Source organism: Rhinolophus sinicus, chromosome 5 (genome assembly GCF_057876585.1).
Source record: "Rhinolophus sinicus isolate RSI-liver-muscle chromosome 5, RSI-T2T, whole genome shotgun sequence".
In the NCBI taxonomy this organism is placed as follows: Eukaryota; Metazoa; Chordata; class Mammalia; order Chiroptera; family Rhinolophidae; genus Rhinolophus; species Rhinolophus sinicus.
Genome location: NC_142505.1, coordinates 80,939,823 through 80,962,049, shown reverse-complemented (window position 1 = coordinate 80,962,049; position 22,227 = coordinate 80,939,823). Strand labels below are relative to the sequence as shown.

Genomic DNA, 22,227 nt, shown 5'->3' with positions numbered 1-22,227 from the left:
TCAGATGGGTTGGGAGAAAGCAGTAAAGCCCTGCCCACCCCGGCAGTTTTATTTATTAGCTTAGTTAATATTGGTGTTTTCCTCATTTCTGTTTAGCTCAGTAATTGACAACTCTGGCTGCATATTAGAATCATCTTGAGAGCTTTTTAAAAATGATACCCAGGGACCACACCCAGAGGCTCGGATTCAGCTGTTCTTAGTTAAGGACTAAATCTCCCTGGGTGATTCTAATGTACAGCTAGAGTTGAGAATCACTCATACCTAGTCTAAACTTGAGCAGAAAACAAAGTATACTTACAACTCATTCATTAATTCATTCACTCGTACGATAATTATTATTTTAATACTCAATGACTAAAAGTAATAATAGCTCATATTTACTAAGTCTTTGGTACGTGCCAGGCTCTGTGCTAAGATCTGCACGTTTTATCCAAGCCTCTCAACAATCCTTCCCTAGTTGCGATTGTATTCCTCATCCTATAAATGGGAAAACAGGCTTGGGTCACACTGGGAGCATGTGACGGTGCAGGAACCTAGATCTACCAGAACCCAGAAACAGGCTCTTAACCACCCCCACTTAGTTTCTGAAATGTCAGTGGCTTTTTAAAAATCTTTGTTGAAAAGCCACATTCAAAATAGTTTTCAAGTCAAGACTATACCGTAATTAAAATGCCTGGTTATTATGCTATATACATTTTGTCTTTTTGCACAGCTTCAAGCAGATTGACAAGTTGGGGGCTTTGGGGGTGGGGCTGTGGGAGGTAGGATGGGGGCTCACTTGTCTCCCTTCCAGGCCTCTTCTATTATAATAGAGGATGCTGCTGGCTTTAACCAGTGAGTTAAGTTTTAAATAAAAGAACCAATCTTAGGCCCTTCACACTCGTGAAACATGTGTAAGGTTCTCTTTATTCATGTTATTCATCTTCCCCGCAGAAAATGGAATCAACATTGAGTTCTTAAAGTCAGTCAGCAGTAGGTGTTCATGATTCTTTTCTCTCTGATACCATCAAAGATATGCACACAAAAACAAATACTTCCCACCCCTTCCATGCTCACATTTTTGTTGATAACAATGGAGAAAGAGAATCTGAAAGGCAAAATGTTAGACTCTGACAACCCGGCAAAATTACATCTAAAAAGAAGTCTTTTTAAAAAGGGGAGGGGGCCGGAGGAGTGGAGTTGTGCTTTATTCTCCTTAAAGTATCAGTGGACTTCATTATGGAAACCTGATTCTTTGTATTCACCATTTTAAAAATTCATTTTTTTGTCTGGCATTTTTAAGATTTTTGTAGGAGTATAAAAAGTACTATCAAAATAAAAATTGTTGCATTATAATATAAACTCAATTAAATTAATACACTTTAGGTCTCAGGTGTATTGATGAACGAGTCGTTTGTCTCCATTCAGTGCTTCTGTTGCATAACAATTTTTCTACATTTCAAGAAAAATTTCTACATTTCAAGAAACTTTGAGAAGAAGAAAACCTGTTGGGACAGCAGAGAAATATACGTCAGGAACCTTTACATGGCCCTGTATGTCCCCTTATGGGCCCTCTGAATACAGGAGAACTTAAAGTGGAAGCTGGGGCAGCCTTTGTTTTTGGTTTACCCAAGGTGAATTTGATTCTGGGTTGACTGGAGTCAGGGCTGAGTAGGCCCTGGGATTCCCGATTCCACAAGCTCCCAGTAGAATCTGGCAAACGTACATTCTGTCCTGACTCCCCTTTATCAATTCTTACCATTCTAGCTTCTTTATTTCTTTATGTCTGCCTATGAGTCTGGCAGGACCAGCCCCTTCATCACAGAAGGCTGTTATCATATTCATTCATCCATTCATTTGTTTAAACAACAAATATTTTGGAGCACCTATTATGTGATATTCATTGTACTGGACCCCAGAGATACAGCAGTGGGCAACCCTTGTGAAATTTATATTCTAGAGAGGGAGAAAGACAGTAAGTGGATAACAATTAAATGAACAATATGATTTCAGATAGCGGTAAGTACTAAGAGTGATGGGGAGGAGGCGTGCTCGTGTAGGTACAGGGATGAGGAAAGGCATTACTTGAAAAGGTGATGTTTGAGCTGAGACTTGAATGGCCAGAATGAGCCCTGTGATGGGTCAGAATATCCCAGAGGAGGAAATAGCAAGTGCAAAGGCCCTAGGGTTGGAAATAAGCCTGAGACATTCAAGGAACAGAAGGAAGTCCAGTGTGCTGGGAGGTAGTCAATGAGGAAAAGAGTAGTACTGGATGAGGTCAGAGAAGCAGGTAAGAAATGGAATGGAGTTTGGGTTGTCCTTTTAGAGCAATGGAAACCCCTGGGGGATTAAGAAGCAGAGTGAACATGATGTGATTTTCATTTTTAAAAGGTCACTTTGCTGTGTTAAGAATGAAGTATAAGGAAGCATGAGTGAGTGCCTGTCATCATTCATTCATTTATTCATCTACTCAAAAAGTACCTAATTGCCAGGCAATGTACCAAGAACTGCAAAATCACAGTGGGCAAAACATTCCTCCGCTCAAGGAGCTTACAAGACAGCTGGAGAGAGACAGAGAAGTACATAGTCTTTTATAATATAATGAGCTAAGTGCTGTGCTGGGAGCAAGCTCCATGTGTTGTGGGAGGTTTTCATTCATTCATTCATTCATTAATTCATTCATTCAGTAAATATTTATGTGCCAAGCTCTTGAGATACAATGGTGAACAGACAAGACACATACCCCATGGTTTACAGATTAGTGGAGGAGAAATACATTAATTAAACATTCTCACAGACCTATCACTACCCATTGTGATATGAGCTATGAAAGAAAAATAATGTGAGAATGTGTAAGAGGGGAGACTGGTATAGCCTGGGAGGACTCAGGAGACCTGAAGGATGAGCTGCAGGTAAGTAGTTAAGTAAGTAAAACAAGGATACAAAGAGTGTCAGTTACACCTCCATAAAACCGAAAGGAAAAAAAAAGGAGGGGAAGAGTGCTGTGGGCCCACTGAGCTCCAGGCCCAGGTCTGTGGGTTGAGAAAGACTTTCTGACATCTAAGCTGAGGCCTGAAGGACAAGTAGGAGTTATCCAGGCTCAGTGGGGTTGGAGAGGAAGGGAAGGTATACCAGATCAAGGAACAGCCTGTGCAAAGGCAGGAGGCAAGAGAACATAGTGGATTCTGGGGAAAAGCAAGGTGTTTGATATGGCTGGGCTGTAAAGTAGAAAGGCACAATGAAATCAAAGAGAATAGAGAAGTGACTAGGATTAGAATCATGCCATGCTAATAAATTCTTTTGAACTTCATTCTGAGGGCAGCAGGTGAACTGCTAAAGAATTTCAAGGAGGAGAGAATCCAGGCCAGATGGAATATTGAAACTTCTATGCACCCAGAGAGGAAAGTGGGCTGAGCCCCCACGACTTGCCACACTTTATCTAGCAGAGCATATCCCATGGAACGTGAGATTTAAGCCCTCAGTGAAGTCCCTTTTGGGATTTTCTGGGTTGAGCAACACTCAGTTTAGCAAATGACATTGGCCACCCTATTACTGCATCTCCCCGCCACCCACAGCCCAGCACAGGACCAGCAGGAGTTATGAATTCGGAAGACATCTTCCTGTTGTGCTGAGCAACAACCCATCAGTGCCTCCAGGACTGGACATAGCAACGAACCCAGTTTCTTCCGCCTCGTGGGTCATAATACGGTGCACAGAACAAGGTCTCCTTCGATCCTTTCATTAATTTGCTTAAGATGAGGCTGTTACCCCCTGACTACTATCATTTGCCCTCAGCATTTTGCTCTCACCTTAAACTTTCACCCAAATATCTGGCTCTCGGGGGGAAAGCCCTTTTTACCTAGTGGTGGACAATGTCTTCTGACTGCCCTGCCCTCCAAAGTATCTTTAGGTTTAAGGAGTGGAGAGAAGGTGTCATATGTCTCCATTGACAAGGCTGAGACCCAGGAGACCAGGGCTTCAAATAGCTTCTCATTGTTAGAATAATTTAGCGTGGCCTACAGGACCCTTTGGGATCTGCTCCTTTCCACCAGCTTTCCCTTTCCTGGGGGTCTCTTGTCCCTTATTTCTCTGTAACAGTGACTTCTTACTCAGATCTCAACTCAAATGTCACCTCCTCAATTTGACCTCCCTGACTACCCACTCTAAGGTAGTTAGATAGTCACTCTCTGTCCCATCACCCATTGTATTTTCTTCACAGCATGTCACCATCCACAATTATTTATTTTTTATCTACTTGCTTATTGTTGGTCTTCTCCTTCTAGAATGTAGCCTGACAGCTTGGATTTTGTCTGTCTTATTTACTGTTTTATCCCCAGTACCTAGAACAATGTCTAGCACATAGGAGGTGCAGAATGAATAAATGGTCCTTGCCTATCTTTTCAACCTCATTCCCACTCCATTCCTGCATGGATTCCCCAAGCTTTGGAGGGATGAAGGTCTACCGAGGTCTTCAGACCTGCCTTGCTAGTTGAAGCCCCTAATTACTTCAGCCTGGAATGACTTTCCTCCTCTTCTAGCCGCCCACTTCCCTGCCCCACACTTATTCTCCCTTTTCTTCCAGATTCTGAAATCCTCCCAGATATTCAAGCCTGGTACATACCTCTCTCAAGGCTCATCTCACTGTATTGCAATGACACGCTTACCTGTCATCTACCCCACCTGCCCACATGTGTGAGCTCCTAAAGGAAGGTATCCATCCACCTCCTTATCCCTCGCACACAACCCAGTAACCAGCACAAAGCAGGCACTTCACTGATGTATGTCAATCGACTAGATAGAGAAATGCGGTTCAGAGAAACATGGAATAGGAAACTGTGGTCATTTTCATGGCAATGGTGGGAGGAGTTGTTATAACTCTAGACCTACAGCAGAAAGGCAGCCCCTTCCTATGGGCCAAACCAAGAAAATAGTACCCTATTAAATTCTGATAACTAAGGACAAAATGGGGTGGATATGGCCAAAAAGACCCTGTTTCTCACCATCCACGTACTCCCAAGTGGGCAAGAGCTGTACATTCATGGGGCAGAAGTACAGGAGCATCCTCGCTATCAATTCTGACGAGCCAATTAAAGACGACTGGGGGAAGTGCCAGGTAAAGCTTGCGCCGTGCTTCCCACTCCACCAGGCATGTCCTCAAACCTTACCTCACTAGGGTCTGGGAGGAAGGAAAGTAGGTCTCATCCTGTCAGTGAGGCTCAGAGAGGGCCAGCAGCCTGCCCAAGGAGACACCACCAGGAATGAGTTGCTCTATAGCTGTGCCTTTATTCTGCTGTTTGGGAGACCGTAACGTGTTCGTCCAAGCTTTAGTTGCTAAAGCTCCTAGAAGTCTAATTATTATTGTCTAAAATACAGAACAGCAAAATGTGTAATTAGATGCTTTTAATCAAGTCCTTTTGGATGATGCTACTGAAGGTGATGCTGAAGATGATAGCAGTTTTGATGATGATGAAGGAGCAATCCTTGAAGGCAAGGAACAGGAGGGAACCCTCACCTTAGAAGGGAGCCAGAGCCAGCGCCACAGGGAAAGAGCTGATCAGAATGCAGCATTGCCTAGCAGTTGATGTGAACTCTCCAGTTGGGCCACCTGTGACCTCCTCAGCGCTCTACTTCTTATGGACTATGTAGTCTCACCAAGCCTCAGTTTCCCCATCCCTAAATGGAGAGATTATTACATGACTCTTAGGGTTGTTGGGGGCTCTTATGAAGTCGTCTCTGTAAAACATTATCACGGTGCCTATGTCACAGAAAATGCTTCATGATGATACTAGCAAATTTTTACAAGCAACATACTTTATGCCAGGCAATGTTCTAAGTACTTTACATATTAGCTCATTCATGTAACACCCTATAAAGTAGTTACTAATATCAACAACCATGTTTTCTAGATAAGAAACTAAGGCACAGGGAAGTTGAATAATCTTTCCATAATCACAGAGCCAGAAAGTGCCAGAGTTGGATATTGAAACATAGTCTGACTCCAGAGGCATTACACAGTTATGGCAGCCATGGAGATGCACTGCTGGGATTTCCCTTTGAGAGAATTATAGCAGCAAGCAGAGTTCCCTGACCTTGGGATCTATCACAGCATCCACACCAAGGCCATGCTTCCTCTGGCCTTCTCTCAGCCTATGATTGAGCACAGCCGGGGTACCAGAGTTGGACCATTCCTGCCCAACACAGGACTCCTTTAATGGGCAACTGTTTCGTGTGTGAGATAAAATATACATAACATAAAGTTTACCATTTTAACTAATTTTAAGTGTACAGCTCAGTGGCATTAAGTACATTCACATTGTTGTAAAACCATCACCGCCATTCATCTTCAGAAGTTTGTCATCTTCCTAAACTGAAACTCCATACCCATTAAACATTAACTGCCCATTTCCCCCTCCCGCCCCACAGCTACTGGTAACCACCATTCTACCTTCTATGAGTTTGATTACTCTAGGTACCTCATAGGTAACTGGTTTACTCTGCTTAGCATAATGCCTTCAAGCTTCAGCCATCTTGTAGCATGTCAGAATTCCCTTCCTTTTAAGGCTGAATAATATTCCACAGTACATATTTGCCACATTTTATTTATCCTTTCATCTGAGGGACAAACTTTGCTCAGGGACTCCCAATCAGCCTGACAGAGACTTTTTCAGAACTGTACTTCAATCTGAAGCTTTTTAATCCAACCTTCCCTTATTGCCCATCTCCTTTTCCAGATTGTCAAACCTACATCAGAGTCAGAAGACTCTCACCATCTTCCCTAGCTCCCTCTCCATTTATCCTTCACAGATGCTCCCCCATTAATCTCTTGCATGCCTAATCACATCTTGGTGTGTATTTCTCAGAGGGCCATGCTGACACAACAGCTTCTTAATAAACATTATTTATCATTATTATTATTTCTTAGGAAGGGGAAGCGGCATTGAAAGCAAATTTTTAAAAAGAATTTAGGACAGTTATATAATTGTGCATGTTATATACTTTTTTGAACTCCTTTTGTTATATATATATATATATATATATATATATATATATATATATATATACCACTATATATATATACCACTATATATATATACCACTATATATATATATATATACCACTATATATATATACCACTATATATATATACCACTATATATATATACACATATATACATACATATATATCATTGTAGAAAAGTTAGAAAACACACACAAGTAAAAAAAAGAAAATTAAATTCACCTGTTATTCTACTATCCCAGATTGTTTCCAACCATTACTGCCATACTGTTTCACTTTGGAGTAGATATATCTAGATGTTCACCTCTACACATGTTTATTGCTAAGCATATCGGTTTCTTTCTAAGGACACTGGTTTCTATCATAGAGTGAACTAGGTACAGATAACGCTGTGGAGCTTGGATTCTAGAAAACGACTTAATTTATGAATGCATTCATTCATCCATTCACTTAATACATATTTATTGAACAGCTACCAAGCATCAGGCCCTGCTCTAAGCACAAGAGCTACAAGACAGACACAGCTCTCGCTTGCAGAAAGCATACAGCCTAGTGGGACCACGGACACATCTCCAGGCAGTTACACTACGCTGCTGTATGGACTCAGAGCAGGGCCACCCAGCCCAGCTTGGTTTCTTGGAGAAAGTAGTGTCTAAGTCAAGACCCGAGGAACGGCAAGGAGTTGACCAGGCAAAAGAGAAAAAATTTAAAGAGGCATCGTAGGGTAGAACCTAGGCAAAGGGGGCCATTTATAATAGGTTTGGTTGCCTAAGGAGCAGCTGACTCTGCCCCCAAGTGCCAAAAATGATTAATGACTCTGTGTGTGTGTGTGTGTGTGTGTGTGTGTGTGTGTGTGGTAACCACTCAGACTCAACCTCTCAGACTGAGTAAGGGATAAACCTTAATCAGTAAGGAAGCTTGAACAGAGGCTCTCAATGGAGAAAGCAGATACCCAGGAACCCACCAGAGGAGAGAAACGAACTGATTCCCAACCGTAGCCTGGATATGTTGGCCAAGTATCAAGCTCTCTGAAAGCACGTGTGGAGGTTTCCGCACCTCTGTGGAGTCCATAGACCCACAACAATGCCAAGTACAAAAAGAACGCTCAGTGGTACCTGGTGTCCATAGCATCGTGTTTCTCAGCCTAGAGGCCTCAGCACGATTCTGGCATCATCCTCAGTCTCCTAGTGGTGCAGTTGGTGACACATGAAGTATGGAGTCCAAGGGCTTAGAAGTAATGCCTTTCCCCGAGATATCTGAATTATTCATCAACAGCAGCAGCACTGCCCATCGCAGAATTTCCCAGAGAAGTGGTAGCTCAGCAGAAAGTAAGTATTGTTTCAAATCCTGGTTTGATATTAACTTTTTTTCTGATTGGCAGCAGTCGACGCCTTATTTTCTGCACCCTTTAATTCTTGTTGGCCAAGAACTATTTTAGTATTTGGGTATAAATAAAACTATTCAATGAGATAATATCAAAAGGGCTCCAAGTGTGCTGACAGGCACCACCATCTCATTAAATGTGCATATCTTTACGATGTAACTTGGTTTTTTTTAAAAAAAAAGCAGTAGACAACCATGGTGTGGTATTTTTAGGTACGTAGGTGAGGCAAGCACCCACAAATGCCACCACAACCTTCTGAAAGGTACAGACAGCTCCTCACTTCCCCCGGGAGGGGATGGCTGCGATGACCCGGCAATGTTTCCTTAGTGTTACCTTCCTTGGGCGTCAGCAACCGCCCCCCCACTCCCACCTCCAAATTCAGTGCTTGGCGAAGCAGCTGCCAGTAAGTGGCCCAGGCAGTCAAGGCCCATTTCTGTGGGCAGTGAGGCCTTGGCAATGAGATAGACAGGGACACGCCCAGTCCTGGCAGCTGGACCCCGTAAGACAGGTAACCACAATGACCAGCACCTGGCAGGGGTCTGCATGTCCTGTGCATGGGAGAAATGTCACCACCTCCCTCAGGGACAGGCCTGGGTGGTGGTTGTCACGGGGTGGGTGAACACCCACTGGTCTTCTCAGCCAATTTGACAGTCAGGGTAAAAATAACACCAGCGGCATCATTTTCCAAAATTAAGGGCGATGCTATAGCAAATGTATGCAGATGTATACAGACACAGATGGGAACAAGTGTATTTAATTGTAAATGAGTCAGAACAGAGCAAATGAGATTTCCCTTATATTTGGGTTCCAAAAATTACAGAGAAAATGTGCCTGAGGCAGAAACAAACCAACTCCCCCCTCCCCCGCACACACACACACACAAAGGGGGTAGGTTATTGGGGCAGGAGCCACGTGGGAGGGGACCTTTGGCATCCAGAAGGCTGGAGTAGCTTTGGTCTCCTCTGGGGATTAGGAAAGTGCCTTGGCTCTCAGAGGCCCGAAAGTGACAGTGACAGCTGTGCTGATGGGATGGCCACAGACAGACAGCAGGACTCAAGGTGCCTGAGCCTCATCTGGCCCTTAGGCGCCAGAGACAGTGGGGAAAGGAAGGGAGGGCGATAATGGACGCTCCCCAGGGAGGGAGCCCAAGGCCAGCTTTTGTGACCTCAGAGAACAAGACTGAGGCAGGGAAAAAGAAAAGGAACGGAAAAACATCTCTGCCTCGCTCCCTAAGGCGAGAGAGAGGCATAATGACAGAATACTTCTTGTTTGGAAAGCGCCATTTCTCCTCAATGACTTTAAGGAAGGCACCTAGTAGAGGGCTCTTGGTAGATGTTCAAGAAATACCAGAAGGCAAGGAAAGAGAAAGGATGAAGGAAGGAAAAAGATCTCACCCTGCAAGGCCCTACTGTTCTGTGGGCCGGAGTGCTGCTGGAGTGAAGAACCAGGGAAGCAAAAAGGCAGTTTGTCCAAGTGAAAGTGACCTGCTTCGGAAGACACAAGTGTACCCTCCTTGGGGCTCAGGGGGGGCGTGGGGGCTGGGCAGGAAAGTACGGGCTGGCCAGGCCTCCTACCCCTGTCAGTTCATTCCCTCCACAGGAGGCAGTCTGGAATTCATACCTACCCCCTGTGACTGAACAATTGTAATTTGCTTCTCAGAGAACAGAGAACATTGTTTTCACCGCAGCAGGGGAACTATCCCTAGGGGCGGCAGCAACCTGACTGCCTGCCGAAAGCTTTGTGCATCAGCGCCCAGCACCTCCCAGGCACCTAAGGAATGTCTGCAAGGAGATGTGTGTATGAATGAAGGCATGCGTGAATGCATGAACACAACAAAGACATTCCCCGCCCAAAATGGTCTCATTCTGTGGTTTGAGCCCGTTACCGCTCCCTCCCCAGGCTTATTTCGGCTGTGTACTGGTGATTCTCTGCCTCCCAACCTCAAGAAGCAGCAAACGCAGCCTTTTCCCTTGGGTCCAGCTCTCCCCCCCACTCCACACCCTACCCCCCGCAGGAGGACGCCAGGAAGTCCTGAAACATAAAAGCTCCTCTTGGGAAAAGAGCAAGGGGAGCTTTCATCCCAGCCCCCCTGCATTCTTTGTTCTTCACATTTGCAGGCCTTGCCTCATCTCCCCAGAAAGCCCGGAGGGCTAGGTTGGCCTTGCTGACCTTTGACCCAAGCCCCTCCCACCCTACTTCCCCAGTCCCACTCTCACCACTGCCCCAGCCCAGAATGTCAGCCTTGAAGAAAGTCCATACTGTGTGTTTGGTGGTCTGCAGGGAAGGGTCCTTGTGCTCGGAGGGCCACACACCCAGGAGAGCATACGCCTCAGTTCTGCAGGTCCACTGAGCCACCCATCCCAGCACCCACCCTGCTAGATGCCAGTGGATACAGAAGCAGAAGTGGAAAATGAAGGACCGTCGCACAGCATCCCCCAGCACAGCTGTGAGCAGCTCAGGCTCAGCACTGCGGTCCCAGTGAGCCACACGGCAGCCTCGCGCAAGAGTTTACTTAACATGCAGTCAAGGGGAATTGAAGCACCAGCTACAAGCTGAGGCCCATGTCTGCTTTCCACAGGCCTCTTTCAACACGGGCTTCCTACAAAAGCTCAGTGCCCAAGCTCTGGCCACTTTCTGTAACCTGCCTTCCCTCGCTTCTGTGTCTGACTCTGTGAAACATGTTCTACTTTCTAGCCCCTCCATCTCCCTTCCGTTTTTCTTCTTGCTCCCCTTTCTTCTTCTCCCTTCTTCCTCATCTGTTGCATTTGCTCAACACTTTACAGTTTAGGAAGCTCTTTCAGATACATCAGACATGATAAAATGAGTTCAAGGGCATAAGTGACAGAGCAGGGACTGTGGCATACGAATATATCAGACTAAGCAATTACAAGAGAGGTTTTGAAAAGATGGAGAAAAGAGACAGAGACTCTGTTGGCATAGTAATAACTGGAACTATACTATAAGAGGGAAAGCATCTTGTAGACGCTTCATCCCAATACTGGGCTTTGGAAAAGCAGCCCGTCTTTCATTTCCAACAAGCAAGACCTAAAGGCTGACATCTATGCTTGTGTTTTGTGAGATGTCTGTCTTGGTTTGGGTTCCCCAAAACGGACCCTAAAACAGGGGTTCAAGTGTAACCAGTGTATTTGGGAGGTGATTCCAGAAAACACTGGTAGGGGAATAAGGAAGTGAGACAAAGAGAGGAAGGAAGCCACTAAAGGGTGCTTCTAAGGTATTAAGTTACTACATGGACAACTGGAACTCAGATCTGCTGGGAACTCTAGAAGACAACACGGAAAGTGCCTCAGGGTTGTCCCCACTGAGGGGTGAGGAAGCTGGTCTGCACACACACGCACACACGCACACACACACGCATACGCACTTCTGTCATTGGCTGAGAGCAGCTTCCAGAGCTGAGCCATTAACTCCCTGGCACTTCCCACTTTCCTGGGCAGAGGCCAAGTGTGTTCCTGTGCCCAGAACAAAGCCCTCAGGCCCAGTCCCAGGTGTTTGCAGTAAGCGTCTCTGGCATGTAGAGGTGAGGATTTGACCAGAGCAACAGACAACATCTGCTACAAACCGCTACAGCCTTCCAATCAACACCCTTTAACTTGAGCCAGTTTGCGTGGGTTTCTATCTCTTGAAACTAAAGAGCCCCTCACTAAGATATGCCTGCCCCCTTGTAGCAAGGCAAGGCAGTGCAAAGCTCCTTCACTCTCCCACCTTTCTGTCCCTGTGGCCTTAAAAGGTCCCTCTTCTCCACCTCAAAATGTCTTTGAATCTTCACCCATTCTTTTTTCTTTTGCTCTGGGCTTGGAATATTTTCCTTCCATCTGAGCGTTTGGAACACACACACACACACACACACACACACACACACACACACACACAGAGCTTCCTCCAGGACTTTGTTCTGTTATCAGTTACCTTCCTTGAGTGAGGAGCACGAGTTCAGAAGAAACAGTGTTCCAGGCAGGGGAAGCAGCAAGATCCTGCTCATAAACTTGGTCTAAGGGTGCCCTGCCCAGTGACTTCCCATCACCCACAATACAAAGTCCACATTCATGAGACTGGAATTCACATGTCTTTTCCTATGCGTCACATTAATCAACAAACATCTATCAAGGGCTTTAGTACATACTAGGCAAGGGCCAGGCACCGGATGGAACAGTGAATATGACAGACAGTTACAGTCCCTATCCTCGTAGAGTTTACAGCCCATTAGCGGTGAAGAAGAGAAGACAGAGTGGAGATCATAGGAAGATTGCCCTTCTCTGAACCAAAAAGCATTCAGGGGAGGAGCCCAGAACCACCTGCCCTCCCGGTCTCTGTGTCCCTCTCATCTGTATTTAGCCTCCAATGATTTCAGCTTCCTGGTATTCACACCTGGTGTAGTTCCCTCCCACGCTATGCCAGACTCAGTCTATATGACCAATGGAATATGGCAGGAGTAACAGTATGTCACTTCTGATACTAGGTTAGGTTATTAAAAGACAGTACAGCTTCTGTCCTGGGCTCGCGCTCTCTCTCTCTCTCTCTCTCTCTCTTTCTCTCTCTCTCTGTCAACATTTGCTCTGAGATTTAGTCGCCATATCTTAGGCATCACTGTGGAGAAGCTGAGACTTCCAGCAAACAGCCACATCAGTGACTCATCTTAGAAGTAGAGCCTCCAGCCCCAGCCAAGCCTTCAGATGACTGCAGACCCAGGCAATGCAACCTCCTGAGAGGCTCTGGCCCAGAACCACCTCGCTAAGCGGCAGCTCAGCTTCTGACCCACAGACACTGTGAGATAACAAATGTTTATTTTTGTAAGCCACTATGGGGAATTTGTTACACAGCAACAGATAACTAATATACAACCTTTCAGCCGATCACCTTCTCCTTGATATCCAGGGCCTTTCTGCTTGTCCCATGTGGTTCTCATCGCCCACCGCTCACCAGCATCTCTCGATGAGCCTAACAGAAAGCATTACAACATGATTCCAAAAGTGCTTTCAAAGCTTCAAAGTTAGCTAAAACCCTACACACTTGTTTTTCCTTTAGCAGTGTTTCTCTTAATTTATGTTCCCTTATACAATTCAAGGGAAAAAAGAAGCTATAAATTCCTGATTCATTTACACTCACCTCTTCCCCATGGCCCTGTGAGAGTGATTTGGTGTGAGAGAGGGCTCTCTCCGAGCCCCTTAGAGCTTCTACTCTCTCTGTGAACAAAAGTGAGCTTGCCAAGAGGAAATGGAAGTTGGACCTCAAAAAATTGGAATTAAATTTTAAATCTGGAATTTGTGTTCTCTGAATGGGCTCCAAACCTGGAAGCTTCCTTGCCCTCCTCTGATTCAGTCTCTCAGCCTCACTGGACTGCTCTTTCCATCAGAGATGCAAACACTTCCCAGGGTGGTTTCCTTGGAGGGCGTGAAGGAAGGACACACTCAAATATAGAATGGTGCTTAAATCTTTAAGCACAGGGCTTGGACATGCTTAGAACAGAATCGTAGGGCTAGCTTCTCTGTCACCAGATGATTCAAGCTCTGGACTTGGTTTTCCCCTTTTTGTTTTAATGTTCTATCCTGTGAAGTAACTCTGAAAATACCCAAGGAACATTAAACCACCTACCTGCCCCAGGTCACCATCCTAAGATTTGTCAATGCGGGATGATTTCTCCAGACTCTGTGATAACCCAGAGTGGGACATAAGACAGAATCAGTTTTAGTTATTTGGGCAATGCTGGTCATGTTCCTCTCCTTTGGAATGAGTACAAATTATTCTGAAAGGCATAAACAAGATAGAGGGGTATAGAATACTATTTATTGAATCCCTACTATGCACAAGATTGTTATTTCATTCCTCACAGGAACCAAGTGAGGGAGGATTTGGTAGCAGTTTTAGAACATGGCTTCAGATTCTTTGATATTCCTCTCACTGAGAAATGGGGTCTATTCTATGTCCTCTCCCCTTGAATCTGGGCAGGCTGGTGACTTCTTTGACTATAGAGTGTGGTGGAAATGATGCTAAGTGACCCCCAAGGCCACGGCATAAAAGGGCATGAAGTTCCTGCTTGTTGGCTAGGACATTCACTCTTGGAACCTGGAGTCACCATGGAGGAAGTCCCAGATTCCAGAGGCCACCATGCCGTGTGGAAGCCCACGCCCCGTGGAAAGACCATGAACAGGTGTTCTGGTCAACAGTCCCAGCTGAGCCCAGTTTCAAGTCACCCCAGCTGAAGCTCCAGATATCATGAAGCAGAAACAACCAATCCCCACTGGGCCTTATCCAAATTACTGACCCCCCAGAGTCTGTGAGAGTGACAAATTGGTTTTTTTAAGTATAGAGCTGACACACATTACATTAGTTTCAGGTGTACGACATAATGATTCGACATTTGTATACACAGCAAAGTGAGCACTACAGTAAGTCCAGCCACTGTCCATCAAAAACATTTTTTTATGCCACTAACTTTGAGATTGTCCCACGGTAATAGATGATCCTAATAGTAGTATTATTCCTGTTGCACAGATGAGGAAACTGAGACTTGGGGAAATTAAGTTTGAAGGCTAGTTAAGTGGCAGAGGACAATTTGAACTGAGGTCTGTGACTATGAAGCTTTGTTTTTTCAGCGGGGACCGAATCAGGGACAGGCTATCAGGACTAGCTGGGTTGTGGGGCTGGGAAGGATGATATGGTGCTTTTCCTCAGTGAGCCGTACCCCAAATCCTGTACTCAGCTTCCCATCGCAGGGCAGACACTCACATATCTCAACTCCTGCAAACGTTTGGCAAAGATGAATCTAGGTTCTATGACTGGTCTTGTCTGCTACTGAGCGTGTGGGGCTGGAGCAGGATTCCTGGGTCTGGAGGTCTCATCTCCATAGGTCACACTGGCGTGCTGATACCAAACTGACCCATTTTTCAAGCAGATCCTGACCAAGCAGGAGATGCTGTGAGCTCACATCTCTCTAAGGACCAAAAAAAAAAGCCCTTCGAAAATTGGCCTAAAAGCTCTGGGTCCACCTGTGAGGTGGAGGTGAGGCGTGGTTGGCCCTTTGTCTCCTGTGGGGATAGGAGACAGGGTCTCTACGCTCTCTTCCCTCTTTACAGTGGTGCTGAAGTTTTCATTTCCTTAGCTTTATGAAGTCTCTGGAGGGTACCAGGTGTCAGATGCTATAATAAGTGTGAAATTTAACTACTTTTCCATCAAGGCAAAAAATGCAGGCTCAGAAATTCAAGTACTAGAAATCTGCTTGTAAAAGGCAGGAACCCTATTGTCAACTTTAAATAAATTGCAACTGAAGCATGATCAGGCACCAAATTATCATCGCGAGTCCTCTCAGGAGCTCTCGCTGTTCGGGAAGGGTCAGGCAAGAAGAATACAGTCCAGGAAGGGGGCTGGAGGGAAACCACAGTCCTACTCTCTCTCACAGCTGGAAACTTCCAATGGCCCATCTTTTGTTCCAGAATGTACCATTCTCCCTACCGAGGCTCACCATCCCACCCCACAGCTCTTCTTCCACACCCTCCTCACATCCTCTCAGCCCCACCTCCCTGCACAATAATTTCTGGTGAGCGCTGTAGGCCGAGTTTTCCAAAGGTACAGCCCTGGCCATTAACCTTTAAAAAGCAAAATGCCAATAGTGCTGCGTCATAGGCAGCACTCCTATTTACAGCTGCTTTTTCAGATCACAAGGTACCAGACAAAGAGAGAATTTTGCTTTAATAACAAGTAGGTGCTTAGACTTAATGCAGGGGAGAAAAAGCCATGAAGGGATCTGAGTAAGCCATGGAGAATCCAGGTCGAACAGAGGAGACACTGGGCAGCATACCGCAAAAGGGTTCTATAGGGAAGGGAAATGAACATTTACTGAGTTCTTACCATGTGTAAGGTGCCATGTAAGATATTTTACATACATTATGTATTCCTCATTTCAAACCTGTGAGGTCCCATTTTATGGATGAGTAAGCTGAGGCTCAGAAAAAGTAATTAACTAACTGAGGTTAATTGCTCCAAGTCACACAGCTAGTGTGAGAGGGACCTGGGATTCAAACCCAGATTAGTTTACTCCGCATTCTTTATTTGAGAAAGGTATTTATTATCCTTGCCTTCGCACAAATATCCCAGTGTGTGACCTCCCACCCTTCTCTAAAAGAAAAAATAAAGAATAAAAGTTATTCCTAACATATTTACAGAATGACCTGAATGAAAGGATCTTTTACACTCCTTGAGAAGGTCCCAGAAGAAACTCTGAACTTGACTATTGGACTCAGAACCCGGAATCTATGCTGTAGAAGCACCGACCATTCCTAACTCTGCCTCCTAATCTTCCTAATCGTCACAGCCAAGCCTAAACATCAGCCCAGTCACAATGCTTCTCAAGTACCTACACTTCTTTCTCTTCTTTGAAGTCACTTAAAGAGAACTTCAAATACCCTTCTCTTGAGGCTGAACCCTAATGTGCAGCCATTTTGCCCACCTTCACAAAGCTCAGTGTCTCAAGCAGGGTCAGAGAGGGTCTTCCACATGTCGGCCACACAGGCCACCACTGACCATCCATCATCCCAGCCCACTGGTCCCTTTGGATCAGAAGCTCTACTGTTTGGAGGCCAAACTTGGGGCAGGGAGTCCTCAGGGACCCAGACTGTCTGGGGCACTCTCTCAGAGGTACTGCCAAGGAGTGGGGTTCAGCTCGGAAGATCCCTGACTTTAGATTTCTTCCCAATCTGGCTGTCCTGCAGGGCACCCTCCTCTCTCCTGCCAACTTCAGGAACCTAGTACCGTCCCGTCAATAAGCATGGGTTTGGGGGAAAACAAAACAACACAAAATGGAAACTTTCTGCTCATTTCTCACTATTTCCCATGGCAGAAAATGAAACCACTGTTCATTCAGCTACAAGCCAAAAGCTTAAGAATTATTTTCTGAAGAATAATTATTTTCTAAGAGTAATTATTTTTCTCTTAGACTCTATAATATTCAATCCATCAGCCTGTTGCCTCTACTTCAAAATACATCCAGAATCTAACCAATTCTTACCACCGCCAGTGCTACCCGCTCAGGCCAAGCGCCCATCATCTCTTATTTGGACTATTACACTCCCAACTAGTCTTCCTGCTTCACTTCTCACTCCTTTTTAGCCTATTTTACGCATAACATCTAGAACTACACTGTCTAATGCAGTAGCCTCTACCTACATATGGCTATTTAAATACAAATGTAAAGTAATTAAAATTAAATGAATTAAAAGTGTAATCCTTACTCACACCTACCACATTTCAAATGCTCAGCAGCCCCACGTGGCCAATGGCTGCCGTACTGGACAGAGTAGACATGGAGTCGTCTCAACATTGAAGAAAATTTTGTTGGACAGCACTGATCTAGAGTGAAACTTTTAACATTTCAGTCAGATCATGTCTCTCACCTGCTCAAAATGCTCCAATGATTTCCCACGATACCGACAAAATAAAAAGCCCCAGACCTGACCATGGTCTATAGACATTAGGTAACCAGGTCCCCTGCTGTGCCTCCTATCTCATTGCCATCTCTCACTCAATTGCAGCCCCTGGCCTCACACACACCAAGCATGTTTCTTCCTCAGGGCCTTTGCACTTGTTTTTCCGGTGCCTTGAACATTCTTCCCTTAACTAATCACATGGCTCACTCCCTTACTTCATTCAGATCTCTGCTCAAATAGTTCCCCTCCCACAACTACCCCAACATTTTGAAAAGGGAGACGTCCTCCCCCTCTGATCCAGTTGCTCTCTAGCCACTTATCCTGCTCTGTATTTCTTTGCAGCACTTCTCACTGCCTGACGTTCTGTTCCATGCGTATTTGTTCATTGTCTGCCTCTCCCACCAAAACCCCTGCTCCTCGGAGGCCTTATGGTTGTGTTCATGGCTCTATTCCCTGTGCCCAGAACCCTGCCTGGTGCACAGGAGAGACTCATGCATTGTTTATGGATTTACTGACTACATGTTTTTTGTACTGCAAATGTCCCTGAGGCAAACAATTACAAAGGACTTGGCTACTTTGTTGGAAGAGGGACGGAAAAAAAAAAAAAAAAGAGAGAGCGAATAGATGAATTAGTATCTTAAATTATCCTGTTACAAACCTATATTATAGAATTTGGTATATAGCATATCATATGTATTGTATCTTATGCTTATATAAGGCTTGTTTTGAAAAAGTGAATTTGGTCCAAAGTGATTGATATATTAGGGAATAATTTGTGTAAAAATGCAATTTTTTTTTAATTGGGGAATTTTGGGGAACAGTGTGTGTTTCCAGGACCCATCAGTTCCAAGTCAAGTCATTGTTTTCAACCTAGTTGTGGAGGGCACAGCTCACTGGCCCATGTGGGAATTGAACTGGCAACGTTGGTGTTATGAGCACTGCGCTCTAAACAACTGAGCGACCCAGCCACCCAAAACATAAATTTTGTGTTTGCTTCCGTACCACTTCATCCACTAGAATACTAAGGGGGCACAGAAAATTGCCTTTATTTGAACCAACCCAGGTAGAAATACACAAAACACATACAACACCACACGTAACACATGTGGTAAACTGAACTACTTGAATTCACCACGTGTGTCATGAACCACACCTATCCACATCTGGCATTACAAATTTTCATTAAATTTTAGATAACCCTCCTTCCACTACTTCAGGTCTTTTTCAAATCAAAGTGCCATATTTACTACAGTATTTATGGTTTGTTTTTAAAAACTATTTAACATCTATGAAGCTATGCTACCATTTTTACTAGGTTCCTATCTCTTTTTAACATGTCATTGGTGAAGTTTTCACTGTTGTACCCCGATCCCCATTTTCCCATAAGCCCTGGGGGATTTTGCAAAGCTCCATGAGTTTTAGGTGCACACAAGTCACCTTATAACAGAACTGACCAACCTTGGATACATCTACCTTCTCCCCCATCACCCAACTAAAGGGAAAGCAGGAATTGTTTTTGATTCCCTTTATAATCCCCAATCCCTCCTCCCCACCCCAAGACAGCATATGTAATGGATGCTCATGAAATGTTTGTATGTTGCTTAATTTATTCCACCCTAGCCTCCTTTCAGGAGATCCCCCCATTAGATTCCATCCAACTGAGCTTAGAACGGGAATGGTTAAAGGAACTTGGAAGAAACTGCCCAGGGAAGGTTTTTGTTGGTAGCAGTTGCCTTCCCAGAGCTTCCAGGGGTCCCACTGCAGGGAACCATTAACTTTCATCCGAGTGCGTGGGAGTCAACCCCCTCTCCCACTAACGCCCCTCATGGTAGAGAGTCCCCAGCTAGTGAAGGAAGGCAGGCACAGGACCTGGAAGCTGTGCTGGCAGGCAGCCCTGCTGCACCCCAGGAAGGATGCAGCAGCTTGTGCAGTGAGGCCCCTCGTGAGATATATTAACATCACAAAACTTAATGGACCAGAAAGGGAAAAAATTAACATAAATTACCTTCTGCTGAAATCCTGCCTTCCTTGGCAGCTAGAGAAAAACTTCAATTCAGTGCCAGAGGAAAGTCAGGCCTTGGGAAGCAGAGGCCTTAATGGGCTAAAATATCACCTCCGACCCTCCCTCTAAAACAATAACTCCCCAGTCATCTGGGCCTAGTAACAAATTATGCAGGGCAAATGGCACAAAGAAGCTGGTTTTACTTACGCTGCTTTCTGGCTAGTGCTTTGTGCAGTGTGGGCTTCATGTAGCCTTTGCCCCGTGTACAATGCTTTCCTTGGGGAGATGGTAACTTCTTCCTATCTGGAGAACCCTGGGAGTGTCTCTGTTCCTGGCTGGGCCTCCTTAAGCCATGGAAGTGAGTTGGAGAATATCGTGATTAGGAAACTACCTCCAAGGCCTCTTTGGGGAAAAAAATGTGTCTCTCTGCCCCTTCCCATGCTCCTCTGCTCCGCTCATGCAGTGAGGCTTAGCAAGAGCACAGAATTCCTCCATATGAAATCTTGAGTTTCCAGGGTGATAGGCTAGGGGAAACAGGGAGGAGATGTGAGAAAGTATTGATGGAAAATGGGTATATACAGCAACGCAGCAAGCTGGCATTAGAGAAGAAAAGTTGGACAGTAGCTGAGAGATGCCTAGTGGCAGGAATGACCAGGCAACTTTAAATAACAGCGATGCCCAAGACAATTTTTAAGTTGCGGGCTGTGTGGTGTGTGCCTGCTTCTGTTTCCCTCAAGCTTAGAGAAAGTCTACCACACATAGTCTTGAATTAGAGATGCTTTGTAGAGCGAAGAGATACTGGCAGCATAAGAGGAGAAAGGGATGAGGCACACAGTAGGTCAAAAATTCAGCAGAAACAGGTAATAAAAGCAAATATTTTTATAGCACTATGGTGTGGCAGATACAATGCTAAATGTTTTATAGTCATATATTACTGGTAACTCATTTAATGCTTATACAAACCATATGATGGAAGAGCTTTGACTATCCCCATTTTATATACAAGAAAACTGAGGTACATAGAAGTTAAATAACTTATCCAAGGTCACACTATAAGTGGCAGAGCTAGGATGTGAACCAGGCTCCAAAGCCATTCTTTAAAATACTACACACTGTTGCCCCTCAAGAATTCCCAAAGACGGAGTTCAGGACATGGGTTTCCTATTGTACTTAGGGGTGGGGGCAGCATGAGGTGTGTCCTTCTAACTGAACATGGAGGGAAGGATGACCCCAGGAGGCTAGCAGACTTGGATAAACTTAAGAGTCTGATAGTTGTGCTATTCAAACTAGGAAGGTAGGGCCAGGTGATACGCAAAGTTCTTTCCTGCATTAAGGGTCTGTGAGACCAAGACAGGGGTCCTGCCCTGGAAGAGATTGTAGTGTTGTGGAGGAGACATGTACCTGGAACAAGTAAAATAGCCTACAACACAGTAAAGGATCCAGCATGGGGTCGTTGGGTCAAAATGAAATATGATGGATGAAATGCTTTAGGGAAAGAAAAAAACAGGGAGACTTCATGGAGGAGGTGGCCTCCTGCAGACAGTAGGCTGGGATCACAAGGCCCTAGAGTCTTATTTCAAGAATTTCCCAGTCCTAGCCCACTTTCTTCAGGCTCCTTCCTCACTCTCTTTCCTTTCATTTCCCAGACTTCCTTTTATCAAATCAGCAAAACATAAGGGAGTGCCTTGGGGAGACTTGGAAGGATGGCCAAGGGTTGAGTTGATCAGTCAGTCAGTAGAGAAATGACTACAAAGGCTCTGGTTCCCAAAAAATGATCTGCAGGCTCAATCTGAAGGGAAATTTGCACTTCCCATCACAAATCATCTTTGCTTAACTTTTGCTTTTTAATTGAGATATAATTCACATAGGATAATATTATTTTAAAATATACAATTCAGTGGTTTTTAATAAATACGCAGAGTTGTGTAACCATCACCACTATGTAACACTAGAACATTTTCATCACCCCAGAAAGAAACCCTGTATTCATTAGCAGTCACTCCTCATTTCCTACTCACCCCAGCCCTGGTCACCATTAATCTACTTCCTGTCTCTATGGATTTGCCTATTCTGGATATTTCATATCAAGGGAATCATATAATGTGTGGTCTTTTGTGACTTGGCTTCTTTCACTGCGTATAATACTTTCAGGATTCATCTATATTGTAGCAAGTATCAGTACTTCATTCCTACTGGTTCCTAGCTCCAGCAGCTTCTGCTTCCAGTAAACTGATTTGTATTCTCTGCATTCACCTGTCTCTCCATTTGTCAGGATGGCATTTTTGTCCTGTGAACTCAGTTTCTGATGGATCTCAGAAAAATTGTTGATTTTCACTTTGTTTAGTTTTCTTCTTATTGTGAGGCAGCTGGATTTTGATGGGAATTGAGTTGAATCTGTAGACTAAT

General features: G+C 44.8%; 1 protein-coding gene across 2 annotated transcripts in view; it reads right to left on the bottom strand.

Annotated features, from left to right (window-relative positions):
• Positions 1 to 22,227, bottom strand: part of CTNNA1 (catenin alpha 1) — a 281,607-nt gene that overhangs the window by 167,422 nt on the left and 91,958 nt on the right. The window contains exons 3-4 of one of the 2 annotated variants that reach the window (XM_074313590.2): positions 13,993 to 14,143; positions 13,243 to 13,338 (exon numbers count right to left, since the gene is read on the bottom strand). In XM_074313590.2, coding sequence (XP_074169691.1) covers positions 13,243 to 13,306 — 64 coding nt within the window. In that variant the 5' untranslated portion in view covers positions 13,307 to 13,338; positions 13,993 to 14,143. The remainder of the gene's footprint in view (positions 1 to 13,242; positions 13,339 to 13,992; positions 14,144 to 22,227) is intronic. The other variant, XM_074313589.2, reaches the window with a different exon arrangement.